The 13,703-nt window shown below is 41.4% G+C and overlaps 1 protein-coding gene across 6 annotated transcripts in view; it reads left to right on the plus strand.

Annotated features, from left to right (window-relative positions):
- Positions 1-13,703, plus strand: part of HECW1 (HECT, C2 and WW domain containing E3 ubiquitin protein ligase 1) — a 296,546-nt gene that overhangs the window by 235,903 nt on the left and 46,940 nt on the right. For all 6 annotated transcript variants that reach the window (XM_074575619.1, XM_074575623.1, XM_074575620.1 and 3 more), the window contains 4 exons: positions 1,103-1,233; positions 3,917-4,038; positions 7,093-7,278; positions 7,901-8,035. In XM_074575619.1, coding sequence (XP_074431720.1) covers positions 1,103-1,233; positions 3,917-4,038; positions 7,093-7,278; positions 7,901-8,035 — 574 coding nt within the window. The remainder of the gene's footprint in view (positions 1-1,102; positions 1,234-3,916; positions 4,039-7,092; positions 7,279-7,900; positions 8,036-13,703) is intronic.

The raw sequence follows: 13,703 nt of genomic DNA on the forward strand, positions 1-13,703 counted from the left end.
ATATACATAAGACTTCATAGCTTGCCAGTAGAAGCAAAGAAATCTTGATCTCTCCTCTTGCTCATCTGTCTGTGTGAGTGAACAAGTTAACTAGAATTTGTTTCCTGTGGTGCGAATTCAGAACACTCCAGGTTATTCCCACAGCCAGGTATATGCTTTGTTCTTCATCTGGTAAAGTATTTAGGATTGGGCCGGTCCCTAAGACCGTGATCAGTCCAATTGACGTCAACTAATGTGCCAATTAGTTCCATGATAGGTGTGGAAATGAAAGTATAAGGTTTTTAGGCTTTCACAGGGTTTTCTTCAGAATTTTCTTCTGTCACCCTCCTCACTGTTGTTGGGTTATCTCTGTATACTTCCTCTTCCTTGTTCTGCAACTAGTCGCCACCCAAGCTAAATGCCCGATCCCACAGGTGTCCAAAAATGGCCATAACACTTGCATCCTCACGCTGTTGACTCAGCTCATGTGTTCCATCCTGTTCTACTTTTCTGTGAGTGTCGTATCAATTAAATTGTAGCTCTTTGAGATCACACTACCTACTAGTTTACACTCCGTGTTGCCTACCAAAATGGAAGCGTTCCCAACTGCTGGACATGCAGTATTGTAATAAACATTTTGTGAACACTTTTAACAGCCGTTACCTTTTTAGGGTTGAGCATGTGCATCCAATATTGTAATAAGAAAGACTGAGGGGGGGTACTCAGTGCATCACCAGATTGATCCTTACTTCATTGGTTATGCTACTGTAAGACTAAATGAGAGGGGAGACCATTATCCACCAGTAGTTTTAAGTTTCAGACGTCTAGATGTTTTAGAGCAAAGCCTAAATACCTGTCTAAATTTGGCCTTTGAGTCTTCCTTGGTTTGTACCCTCTGTAGCTATTTGTTAGTCAGTGCAAAATGCCTTATTTGCAGAGTAATGGTCGGCTCAAGTGTGAGTAGCTGCATCACTTGAAGGAGAAGAGTCGAGTGTGCTCTTACTCTGTGTGCTGAAGATAGAAGTATTGGAATCATTCAAAAACAGTGCTGATTAAGGTAGAAAGCACCAGAAAGCTCTTCTATTAACTAAAGCATGTTGTTCCTTTCTCTGAATGTATCTAGGTACCAAAATATCCAGCGAACTATTGCAACAGAGCGGACTGAAGACGATGCTGTAGCAAACAGCAGGGTGGAGAGAGTTCCCACTGGAGGAGGAAGCGACTCCGAGGCAGAGCCTTCCCAGCCAAGCTCAGGTATGGGGAAAAAAGAGCTTTTGAGTGGCATGTTCAGTGATGGCATTCAGTTCTGGGGAAATCTGTGTTTCCACGGGAGACTGGAACTTTATTTTACCGAGTTGCAAAAGCTAATTAAAAGAAAAGAGGTTTAGACTTGAAGCTACAGGTTTTAGACCTGAAGCTATGGGTACAAAGCTAGGTACAAAGGGCCTCAGTTCTTTTTTTTAACAACTACTAAGACAGGCAAAGCATTTTTACTTTAGTAAAGGGCTATTTGAAATTAAAATGGAAAAGGCATCTGTTTTTTATTCACCGTACTAGTTGCAAAAAATGGTGGTGTCTTCTTTTTGCTGCAGTGTGATTTTTATCTTGGGGCATTGCAGTTTATTCTGTCTGGGCATGGCTTCTGTGCTGCCACATTTGCCCATGTGGTCACACCTGCAGCGGCCCCGGCATCGAGTATGAAATACTCGTGTTTTTAAAGCTGCAGTTTTGTGACAGCTATAAGCTGACTAAGTGTGGGCTACCACTGAAGGAGACAGCTGTCTTTTTCCTCATCACTAACTTATGTGACAGGACTCCATACCAGAGCAGAGAACTGATCTGCCTGAAAAATAACCTTGTTTCTTGTACTTAATGTTATTTACAGCCAAACTAGTTCTTTCATCTGGCTCATTAGATGACCAGACAAGAATGAGTGTCAGCGCAAAGCAGAAGAGGAGAATGTGTACCCAGGGCAGGATGGGATGGGCAGAGAGCTGTTCTACACATTTTTGTGGTAGCCATACTCATATTTTCTTAAAACATTTGTGAAACCATAGCCCAAGTGTTTGTTTCAGGTAAGAAACACCAGCAATCAGACTAGTGCCCACTGTGCAACTTGTGAACATGCAAAAATAACTATCTGCTTTGTTTGAGAACTTGCACCCCGAAAATGAATGGCCAGTTCTCTTCCTTTGGATTATTTTCACCTCCACCTAGCTTTGTTTCTGCATTTTTTGCTGGAAGTAAGTCTGACTTCTTGCCATCCTTTTGCCGTCCCTCTGTAAAGAGCATTGGCAAAGGAAAAGAACCAACACAATGTCTGCTTGAATCTTCTTAATGTTCTACGTTGAATAGGAAGAATTATATAGAGAAATAGTGAACTTTTTTTTTTTAACAAGTTTAGAAAAATACTCAATTTTGCCTGGGTTTTTTCCTGATCCATTAGGTGTTTTTAGCCTCAAAATCAATTTTGACCAAGACTGTTGAAGTTCGATATTCAAAGCTTCCTTGCAATCCTTTTTATTGCAATTTATGGGAGCCTTTTACCTACACTGGATCTTACAGGGAGAACCCAGTCCTTTCTGTTAGCAGCTGAAATGGAAATGAGGTACATGTTCTATTATTAGTATTTAAATGATAAGTAATGCAGTCATTACCTGTAATATGTATAATCATTTACTATCATAGTATACATAATAAAATAGTAATTTAGTAGGAATTGCTACCAGTAAGTATTAAGGTCAGTTGATTATGTAACATTCACTTTTTTCTTTTAACCCCAAAGAGTTAATGAGTATGATGTATGTCATTTTAAGTGATTAGGAAATGGTTTTTGCTGTAGATAATTACTTTGCTTTTAGGAGAAAAAGTCAATATTGTATAAAATGCCAAGAATTAAACGGTCAAGCGTGATGTAAACCACATTAGAATAAGAAAAAGCTGCAGTATGATACATTTGCTATTTGCCCTTTAATTTAAATGAAAAATGTCAGAAGGAATACAATTTAGGCACATTAATCCAGATTCTAAGCCAGTATAAATCAATTTAAATCCAGCGATGGATCCAGTCTGCAGTTTTAAGTGGATAAAATAATATGATGTGTCTAGCAGGAAGAAAAAAAAAAGTGATAATTGATAAGAAAAAAATGGGAATCTATATTTATTCTGTTGATGACGTCTGCATCCAATTTCCTTGGATTGCAAATAAAAGTTGGCTTGTATTTGAAAACGCTAGAATTGCACACTTAAGCCATAAATTCATGGTAGGAAGCACTTTTCTGGCTGTAGAGTTACATTCTCAAATGCTCTGTTCTGCTCCTGTGCTTTGTGAATTGATACAGATTAAAAATAATCCGTTGGTGTCTGATTTTGTTTTCTTTACCATACAAGTCCCCAAAAACATGGGATTGCCAAAAATAATGCAATTGCAAGTAAAGGGCCATCCTGTGCAGTGCCAACATGGATGAGTGGCTAAGCAGGGGACTTCCTTAACCCAGTTTTGCTCCCAGTGCTTGCTGCTGGTGAACCCCTCAGGCTGGATGGATTGGGAAATCGGATCACTCTAAAGTCAGCAGTGGGGGGAACCAGTCAGAACCTGGGTGACAGTATTGAACCAAACCATCAGCTGGTAAGAACCGTTGTGGTCACATTGATATTTAGAGACAGCAGGAGACATGACACAGAGTTTTATAACATAGAGTACCGAAAAGCATCCAGCTCCTGCCCTGCTACTGTAATCTCTGCACCACTAACCATAAGGAAAACATCTACCAGTTTGCCAGCAGGCTTGTCTCGGAAACGCAAGGAAGGTATGTGCATTGGGCAGGATGGTGACTTTTTCATACCGTCACTTTTGCAGCCGTTCAGTAAAAGTTAAATAATAGACTGCGTTTGCCACTACGTTAGTAAGATCCCGCTGCTTTTTTTTTTTGTCCAGAGATTAGGAGGGAAGGTTCTCTTTCTCCTGTGAATACTCAAAAAATCACCTTGTTGCTGCAGTCTCCAGCCGTGAAGTTTATCACCAATCCTGAGTTCTTCACTGTGCTGCATGCAAACTATGTGAGTAATTATGATTTGCTCTCTCACACTGCTGATTTCTGAATCCGAACGCTGTGCCGCAGGCCTTCAGGGAGAATGCGCAGTGAATTTGAATTGCATGCCTTGGGGCTCAGTTGTCCTTTCTGAGCACCAGACCAGGTTGGGGACGGCAGGGGCAGGCTGCTTCAAGGAGGCTCTTGGTGGGATTCTGCCTTACACAAGAAATTCCCTGGTACAGAGAAGCTCATTAATATTATCATTCCATAATAAGCAGGAATCCTTGGTTTCAGCTTGGTTGACTCGGTTGTCTGTTGCTGCAGGGAGTGAGGTTGTTGCCTTTCAAGCCATGTTGCTGAGAAATCTTACTCAGATACTACTAAGTCTCGGGGAAAAGTTTTTTCACTATGAGGGTGGTGAGGCACTGGAACAGGTTGGCCAGAGAAGCTGTGGCTGCCCCATCCCTGGAAGTGTTCAAGGCCAGGCTGGATGGGGCTTTGAGCAACCTGGTCTGGTGGGAGGCGTCCCTGCCCATGGCAGGGGGGTTGGAACTAGATGATCTTTAAGATCCCTTCCAACCCAACCCATTCTATGATTCTATGGAATAGAGGAAAAAAAATACCAACTCCTGCAGTTTGCACTCCCAAGAAGCAGGTGGGCATAATGCAGTGAAAGAATTACTAACTTGAGTCAGTGTAGCTATTTTGGAAAAAAAAACCAACAATGAAAACGAATTTTTAGAAATTCAAATACCTTTTTTTTCCTGTTAATGCAATAAATCTGTGTGTTTTCTTGCAAACCTTATGTGGAGTGCAAAAAATGTAATGCAAGGTCAACCAGGAGGAAGGAGATGGGGAAATCTCACAAGCAGATGCAGTCCTAGTTTTCCATATCTTGAATGTAGTTCAGCTGGGCATCTACACATGACTTCTGAATATTTGGAAAATTAGCCGCTTCTGGGTAGGTATGACATTTTTGAAAGGAAAAGAAATTAAAACACTTCATGAGTTGCCTCAGCACAGGTCGTCTTCGGCTAACTACAGACATCAAGTTTTGGCTGTGGTGCTTTGCGGGTTGAAGCCAGCTGTCCATCTCCAAGCATCTGCCAGAGATTATAGCCCATGAAATCCTGCAGAGGAAGGGATATATTAACTCATCTGACGTTACCTGAACTAGGTTATGGAGCGCACATCATTTTTTTCCATTGACAGGGTGATATATGATGATTTATAGCTGGCAGCAATATCATTTTTGCTCTGCATAGTTGTTTGCAAAATCAGCAACAGATTCCATAGTGGTATAAGGAACAGTTCATAAGAGATTGAATCCCAATTTTATTTCTCACTGAAATAAAAAAAAGCCAAGAGAGGCCTTCGGTTTGAGCTTATCAAGTTGTCTCTAATGTAAGAGCCAGAATAATCTGTCAAATGGTCATACAGATTCCACTTGTACAAAAATAGTGGCCCACATAACTTCTGGCTTAACACGGTTGTAATATTTTAACCACAAGCCCCTATTAAAATTTCAAGCTATTAATTATGCCAATGAAGCTGGGATTGGAAAATATTATCCAGCAGTTAGAATTTAAAGGGAAAGGCTCTCATTTTTCAGATGTTTTATTTCCATGGAGGGATAAAACTACATTACAGTTTTTCTTTCCGTGGCGTAGCTAAGTGATACTCAGGCAGTCATTGATCACACATTAGATCAAAATACAACTTCTGTCATGGAGTAGGCTAGGATCTTAGCAATTTGTGACCATGAAGCTTTCCTGGGTCATAACCAGGTCATGTCTTCAGGGCAGAGATCATATCTCTGTGATTTCATCACATTTACCAACCCTTGCCATAATTAGGGACCCTGTGCTGCAGGGAGTATTCTCTTCTCAGCGCTACCACCACGATAAATCCTTACATAATAAAGATAATACTTGCAAATGTTTTATTCCATTAGTGGTTAAAATGCATTAAAAGTACACAGAAATTCAGAATTCAAAGCTGTTGGGTCAGATTCTCTGGACAGATTACAAGTGCGCACACTGAGGCTCACTTCACTGGAAACGCAAGTCCTCTAGTGATCCTTTATTACTCTAGTGAGTAATCAAATCCTTTGGGCTGACCAGCAGAACCAATGCACTCATTTTCTATCTAGTGAAATGCTCGGAAGGGTTGCAGATTTTTGTAAAGTTTCCTACCCTGTCTTGAGGAGCTTTTTCCCTGAAGTGAAAGATGCCAAGAGCAGCCTGTGGATGACAAGAAGCGTTGTCACCACAAGTGTATTTTGTGGTACTCTGTCATTGAATATACTGTGGCAACAAATACAGTTCACTTTGCCCCTTATTCTGCAGCCAGATCAGCACTAACTCACTCAGATCTGAATCAGGGCACGTTCCTCTAAGAGGTGTATTTAATGCCCATTGTGAGATACAACTAGCTGCCTGAGGGGTGGCGTTCATCTGACCCATGAAATCATCACCATCACTGCAAAGCAGCAAAAACAAATATTCAGTTCCAGGAAACGATTCATGTCTTCCGAAAGTAGACAATTGAAAGTGTCTATCTCTGTCCTCTGGCTATAAAGTGACCATAAATAAGGTAGCAAGCTCCGCTGTAGACATCTGCACTGCAGTCCTCTTAAGTTCATGAATCCTATCACAAGCATCTTGATTTGAATTATAGCATACATACATGTCCACAGCTGTCTTTAGAATTCTCTGGCATTATCCAGTCATGCAAGCCGTGTTTCTGTTGGCCGATGAAAGCAATGAAATAGACACAACTGCATGCACCTCGAGTGTGTGGTGTTTTAGCTGACCATGTTTTTGGAGTGCATTAGAAAGGTAGTTTACACACCAGCTAACTGTGCGTGATACGTGGGACATTTCACTTTCCAGATTATATCTCTTACTTCTAGGTGTTTGTATAAAGTAGTAAATCAAATTAAAACAATGAGGCAGAAATGGTTCTTGACTCTAACAGGATTTGTTTCAGTTCTTTGGGCATATGTCCCATGAAATGACCAAATATGTTATTTTGACATCAGAGCTGGTTTTCCTCGCTTCTGTTTTCTATCTCATAGAGTGCCTATCGAGTCTTCACTAACAGTACCTGCTTGAAGCATATGATTCTGAAGATCCGTAGAGATGCTCGTAATTTTGAGCGCTATCAGCACAACAGAGACCTGGTAAATTTTATCAATATGTTTGCTGATACCCGACTGGAGCTTCCTCGTGGCTGGGAGATAAAAACTGACCAGCAGGGCAAGGTAAGAGTGTCAACAAAACAAATCACTTGTTTAACACTGCACGTCAGGCTATTTGATCACTAAGCGTTCCTTCCTTCTTGACTCAAAATTGGTGGTTTGGTTTAAACAGCACAAGCAGCAAGCAGAGTTATTTTAGAAGCAGAAAAAAGCTTCAAGAACAAATGTTTCAAAGCGTAATGGTGACCCTCTAGCTGTCCATGGATTATTACACTGTAGCCAAGACAGCACTGGACTAACAAAGACGTTTAAGACAGAGTTTAGGTCTGCCATGGCTGCAAAATTTAGCTTAGTGTTTCTGTCTCCAGCGAAGCTTTGCCAGGTGACTTCGAGAACCACCAAATAGGGTAAAGCAGTGTTCCCCAGTAATTTTATTCTCTTCTGTCTTATTTACTTCATGGCCATCACACATGATTTTGACTTATGTAGTTTCAGATATTTTCCAAGAGCTATTCTAGCTTTGACTAAGAAAGTCCTGTCGTGTGCAGATATTTTCCATGGACTGTACCTAAACAGGGTATTTCTGACACACAGTTGCCAGTGGTTTTCGTTTTATGATCCCACAATGCCGTCACAGTGTTGTCACTCTTCTTACAAAAAAAATCATTGTTCCTGTGTGTTTCAGTCTTTCTTCGTTGACCACAACAGCCGTGCTACCACTTTCATAGATCCCAGGATCCCTCTGCAGAATGGTCGTCTCCCTAATCACTTGACTCACAGGCAACATCTTCAGCGGCTTCGTAGCTACAGTGCTGGAGAGGTAACCGTGCTAATATTAATACAGTTGTTTTTGACTTCAATATTCTGTAGAATTAAAAGCACTTCTTATCTTTGAAACGCATTTAAACAGACTGTTTGGAGGATTTTTATCTTCCAAAGGAAATACAGGAATTTTCTTTCTGAAGGGCTTACCTCAGAGCTTGCTGTTAATGAAGGTTTATATTTTGACCGTTTTCAGAATAAAATAATAAACAAGTAAAAATAAGTAACCAAAGTGAGATAATGACAAAATAGATTTTAAAAGAAGAATACATATTTGACATCCTAGTCTTGCTTTAGTAAAGTCAAGTCATTCATTATTTTTATGGCCTGATACTTCAGCAGCCTCATGTGTTTCTTCATTCCCCACTGTGACACTGTGGTCTGAAAAGATATACTCCCTAGCAGGTATAGTAATGCATGTTGAGGTTTGCTTCCCTAGCTTTCAGTCACATTAAACATCTTTCCTGTGTTTCATGGGGATGATTTTTATCACTGAGAGGCATGGACAGGATTAATAGAATCATAAATCCTGGGTTTGTATTGTGGATTTAAGGAGGAAAAAGTACCAGCAATCAGATTCTTCATATAGCAAATCCATACAGTTGAAGATTTGTAAAGATTGAAGCTGAATAGGAGTAGAGATGAATTATGGCCAAAGGATTGTCCTCTTCCAGAAAAACAACTGGAGAAATGCTTGTGAAATTAACACTCAAACTTCCTGCAGCAGGACCAGTCTGAACACCTCCCACTGCCAGATGTGGTTGGGATTGAGAGCTAAGGTGTGAGGTCAGTACTTCAGGACCAAAGGCAGACCAGGCATAAGTAGCTTGGGTGGGTTTTTCCCATCTTGGGTGAATACAGCAACATATTTTCTGAAGATAGAACTATATCAATGGATCCGTTTCAGTTTTATCTTCCCACCAAACTTAGCAGCTTCCTTCTGCCAACAGCCTGCAGTTTAGTGTTGCTGTTGTGACTGAATTATTGACAAGAATGTGAAAGCTACTTGCATGATGATTCATGCTTGGGCCCATGCTTGCCTGGGGCTTGCTTACAAACTCACCATGTCAGGGACAGAAATACTGCTGAGCAACTCAGATGACCTAGCCCAAAAAATACATTTGGTTTTGCAAGTGCTGGCAAGGCTGGCAAAGAACAATTTGCAATAAACCCAAATATCAAGTACAGTGAAAAGCATTGCATACTTTTGAGTAATGATTCTCTGGGAAAACTGTTCATCGAGGCCACTGATTTGGCATGATCAATCAATGAAACGGGGCCTTCTGTCTAGGGAGCCATCAGTGCTGGCCTCTTCATCTCACAATCTTGATGGCGCAAGTCCCACAGTGCTTCTGCACCCTTGTCTTATTCAGTAGCTTCCTTTCTGGAAGAGTCTGCTGCACAACTGGAAGGACTCCCGTGATTTCCAAGGACTTTGGAGCGGTGCCTAAATGCCCACCATTTACAAGGAAAAGATTCAACCCTTTACAACTCAGCCCATTTATTAAAAGCCTCATGTTGCATGCCGTTTCTTCCAAGCATATCTGGATGTGCTTTTGCCCTATAAATCATGACTGTAGGGACACGCGTGGGGCTTTGTCCTGGCCATGTGTTGGCTGTCTGCAGTCCAGCTGGTTTCTTTGCGGAGCAGGTGGTGTGGCCTCTGGAATCTGTCACCAGGATGGTGTGAAGGACCAAGAAAGGCAACCACCAGTTTTGAACAGTATGTACAGATGTCAAATAAGCCTGAAGGAGAGCAGAACAGTGCTTCAGTCATGATTGCCTGTGGGTGCCAGAGAGGGTATAGAAAAACCACCTGACATCCTGCCCAAGTGCCAAAAGGAGTTGCCAGAGTGTCGTGTGGACTTCCCAGGGACTTTGTGACACCACGTTATCAGTTGAGGAAAGAGCAGACAAAAATCATAGGCAGATGATCCCAAAGTGGGAGAAAATATATACCCCAGCTTCACACACTCAGCGATGGCTCTTAGCTGGGTCGCCATCAAGAAATTATTATTGTTCTAAGAAATTGTAATCTCAGTACTCAACAGCAGACAAGAAAGCAAATGTAATATCTGGAATTCTTAGAAAACTAATAGACGGATCTAGTTAATCTAGGAGAGGACAGGCATTACAAGAACTAAGTTTTGATAGTAAAAGCCAAACTGAAATAAGGCAGGGTTGAAATTCCGTAAGAATAATTAACCATAGGAACTAGTGATTACACGGGCATTGGGTCTCTATTTCTTCATAGTTTCAGGCCAGAACATAGTGCAAAAGCCAGTTTTGTCTTAGTCACCAGCAAGTTTGAGCTCCCAGTCCAGGGGCAATGCAGTGAATAGGCTGTAGTGTTGAAGTGAAAACAGTGATATCCTGTCCTCCTTTCCATGACACCCGTGAATCTTCTAAATCCATTTGGCTCATCAAAATGTGGCCTTGATTCCTGCCTAGTAATCTTTGGTGTTGAACAGAATACCTTGCAATACTAATAAATAATTGATTTTTAGTATTTCAAATGTACTGTTAAAACTCCCTCGTGAAACCGGAACATAAAAATATGCGTTCTCAAATATGACAGTTTTCTTTGCTTTACAACATTTAAAAGTTATTCTCAGTAGAGAATAGAAATAGGAAGCGCACAGCTTCTCTAGAAGGCTGGCAGTTGCTTCCAGGTACTTCTATTCAAAGCCTACCCCAACTATTAACAGGGCAAGTGGACGTTAAAACTGCCCTTTTTCCCCTCAATCCCCAATGGTGGGCTGCGTTTTAAAAAATAAAATTACCTGTGCATATAATAATATTCCATTCCCTCTTCCAAGAAAGAAAGCCTCTCAAATACAGCAGTAACATAAAACCTAGGAAAGGGTATTATATCACTGAAAGGCTCCTGTGATAGTTTGGACTCTTCAGTCTGGTTGCAACATCCCAGGATCAATTGCAAAGCTACAAAGCTATTAAACTCTGACATAAATCTGTCAGGTTACCCTGCTCTAGATGAACCAGGTCACTAAATCATTAAAGGGGTCGCTCTTTTTTTTTTTTTTTAAATTAGAGAATAGTGCTAATCTAAATTAAATGATTCAATTAGAAAGTCAAAGTAGACAAGGCGATTGCGATTAAACACTGAATTGGAGCAATCAATTGTACTGTATTAGCTAAAAGGTTGGAAAGAGGAATGTTAGTAAAATGGAAGTTAATTAGGCAGCTGGGAATTTTCCTGTTGTGTTGCCAGAGAAAAATTGTTTAGAGATGTAAATGTGTAAAGACCATCATCCAAGCACAGCATTAGTGATGCCTAATCATGGTGATGAAGAGAAGTACAGCACCACGGAGTGTGCAATTTATTATATTAAGGTGCATATAGAACTGGATTCTTACAATCTAGATGACTTTAGCTGTTAAACTGGGGAGAAGGGAAGGGCAAAGCAAAGGTTTCTCTTCGTGGGCTCTAGACACATTTCCTTTCAGAGTTCTTACTTCAGGAGAAATAACTCAGCAGCTCTGGAAAGCTAGCCAAAAGGAATAAAATAAATAAAAAAATCAGGTGACGTGAGCAAGAGGAGGATCCACCCCTGTCTGGGCAGAAGTACTGTGCAGTTCCCAAGCGATGAGCAAATACCAGTTGGTGATAGTTTTTGTGGGAGATGGGGGTTTAACTCCCCTGTTACACCTCTCTTTCCCCCTTCCTACCTTCTATTCAGTAAATCTACATTGTAGCAACAAGGACGCAGGATTTGTCTTTGCCAAACGCGAGTCAGAGACCACCCTTAAAAAGAGGCTCACCCACCATCCACGCTTGCATGCAAGCCCGTTCTACAACGGGCTGGGGAGAGGCATCCTCACCTGCTCTTCAGAGCTCCCTGGAAGTGGAGAAGCTGAGAACAAGGTGATGCCTTAGTGCCGTCCCACGCATGCTTGCTAACAGCCGATCGCAGGCCAGAGTGTGGTCTTGACTACGCTGCCCAAGAAATGGCTCTTCCCAGAAGGGCTTTGTGCCCACTGTGGCCATGGATTATAGGGCATGTCCTGCACCTAAGCTGCCTCCTTCTTCCGTAGCATGGAGTGAATGCCATAAAGGCATTCACTCAGGTGAATGTCAGGGTGGATGCCTGGCTCGCAGGGCAAAAGCTGCCTGAGCCAAACTTGCAGTGTCAGTTGGCCCATGGGGGTGTGAGAAGGAGACAAAGGCAGAAGATTTAGCACAGCACAGAGGGACTTGGTGAATTGTGTATGACCTGCTTTGGAACTTCTTCCTGTTTTTAAAGGTGAGAAGGGTTGGACCAAGATTACCACATCAGTCCATTAAATGCTGTGGGCTTGACGGTTCTCCCTGAGACTGGGATAACTCCTCTTGTAGTCAGCAGATACATACCAGTACAAAATGGGTGCAAACGAAATCATAATTGAATGATGGAGCGAAACATTCACCATGCACTTTCACAGCAGTTTTGTGTTTTCAATTACAGTATGTTTAATTAGAATCATTAAGATTTTTTTATTGTTTAACCTGTGTGCTGACATGCATCAAGTGCATTGACTGGCGTCTTGTTACATGTAAACATTTTATGCTTTATGCGCTCCAGGGGCAACTTGCCAGTCACATTTAGCTTCTCGGTTTTCATTTATATCCAGTTGGAAGACCTGGCATTTGGCCGTACCACTGAAAATGGGTTGGCAGCATTTCCTTGGATGCAGAGCTAAGCATTTAAAATATTGGAGTAGGGGCAATTTCTTCCTGAAGTAGTTGCCAAGTACTACAATTTGTGCAGTGAGAAAGGAGCAGCCATTAGCCCCGTAGAATGGCAATTGGAATTCCGAATGCATCTTGTCCTCCCGCTGATTTTGTGGCAGTGCTCCTCTCTAGGCTTCACTGTGGCCATATTCTGGAGGAACACATAGGAGAGAGAGGTGGGTTCCCCTCAGCTTGCACAAGTCCCCAAAGAGTTACCCAGGAAATAATAATTCACTGAAGACAGATTGCCAGACCTCATTGTATGGCTTTTAATATCCTCATACCTAAGTGTTTTCCCATCTTTTAACATTTACCCTCCTGACATGATTGCCTTCAATAGACACTGTGTTTAGGACAGTGGCATTCTTTAAGGGCCTGAGTTAAATAGTAGTGATAAATTCCCTTCTTACTACTCTTCTTATCAGCTCTTTGGACTGTGTTCTTTTTCAGTGCATACAATTCAACTTCTATTTCTGGTTATGCAAGTTAGGCAACCCCCTTTTGCAATGATATAGCCCTGTGATCTATGTAGATATACCTTCCTCCTATTATTTCCAATACTAAATTTCCCTTCAATGACGCGGAGTGAACGTGTCGCAATGTTGTAGGTTTTCTGCTTTTTTCAAATTAACATTGCTGTAAAAACCATGAAGTAAATGCAGTTATGCTAGAACAAGAGATCTTATTTTCATTGAACCTGAGAACTCCATCACTGCAATACCTTTGTTAACTTGAATTTACTTCTGCATTCTGGTGCCTTCACTGCAGCATCAAGATGTGTGATAGCTGTGGATAATGGTGTCCCTCCATTTGGAAGCACAGAATTACCTACCTTTTTTAAGTTGGCTGAAGTATAAAGCTATAATTTTCATGCAGGCTATCTGTCCTTCAGGCAGTCGGCATCATGAACCATTCTGAAGGCCACATCTGAAGA

This window comes from Larus michahellis, chromosome 2, assembly GCF_964199755.1.
Source record: "Larus michahellis chromosome 2, bLarMic1.1, whole genome shotgun sequence".
Taxonomy (NCBI): Eukaryota; Metazoa; Chordata; class Aves; order Charadriiformes; family Laridae; genus Larus; species Larus michahellis.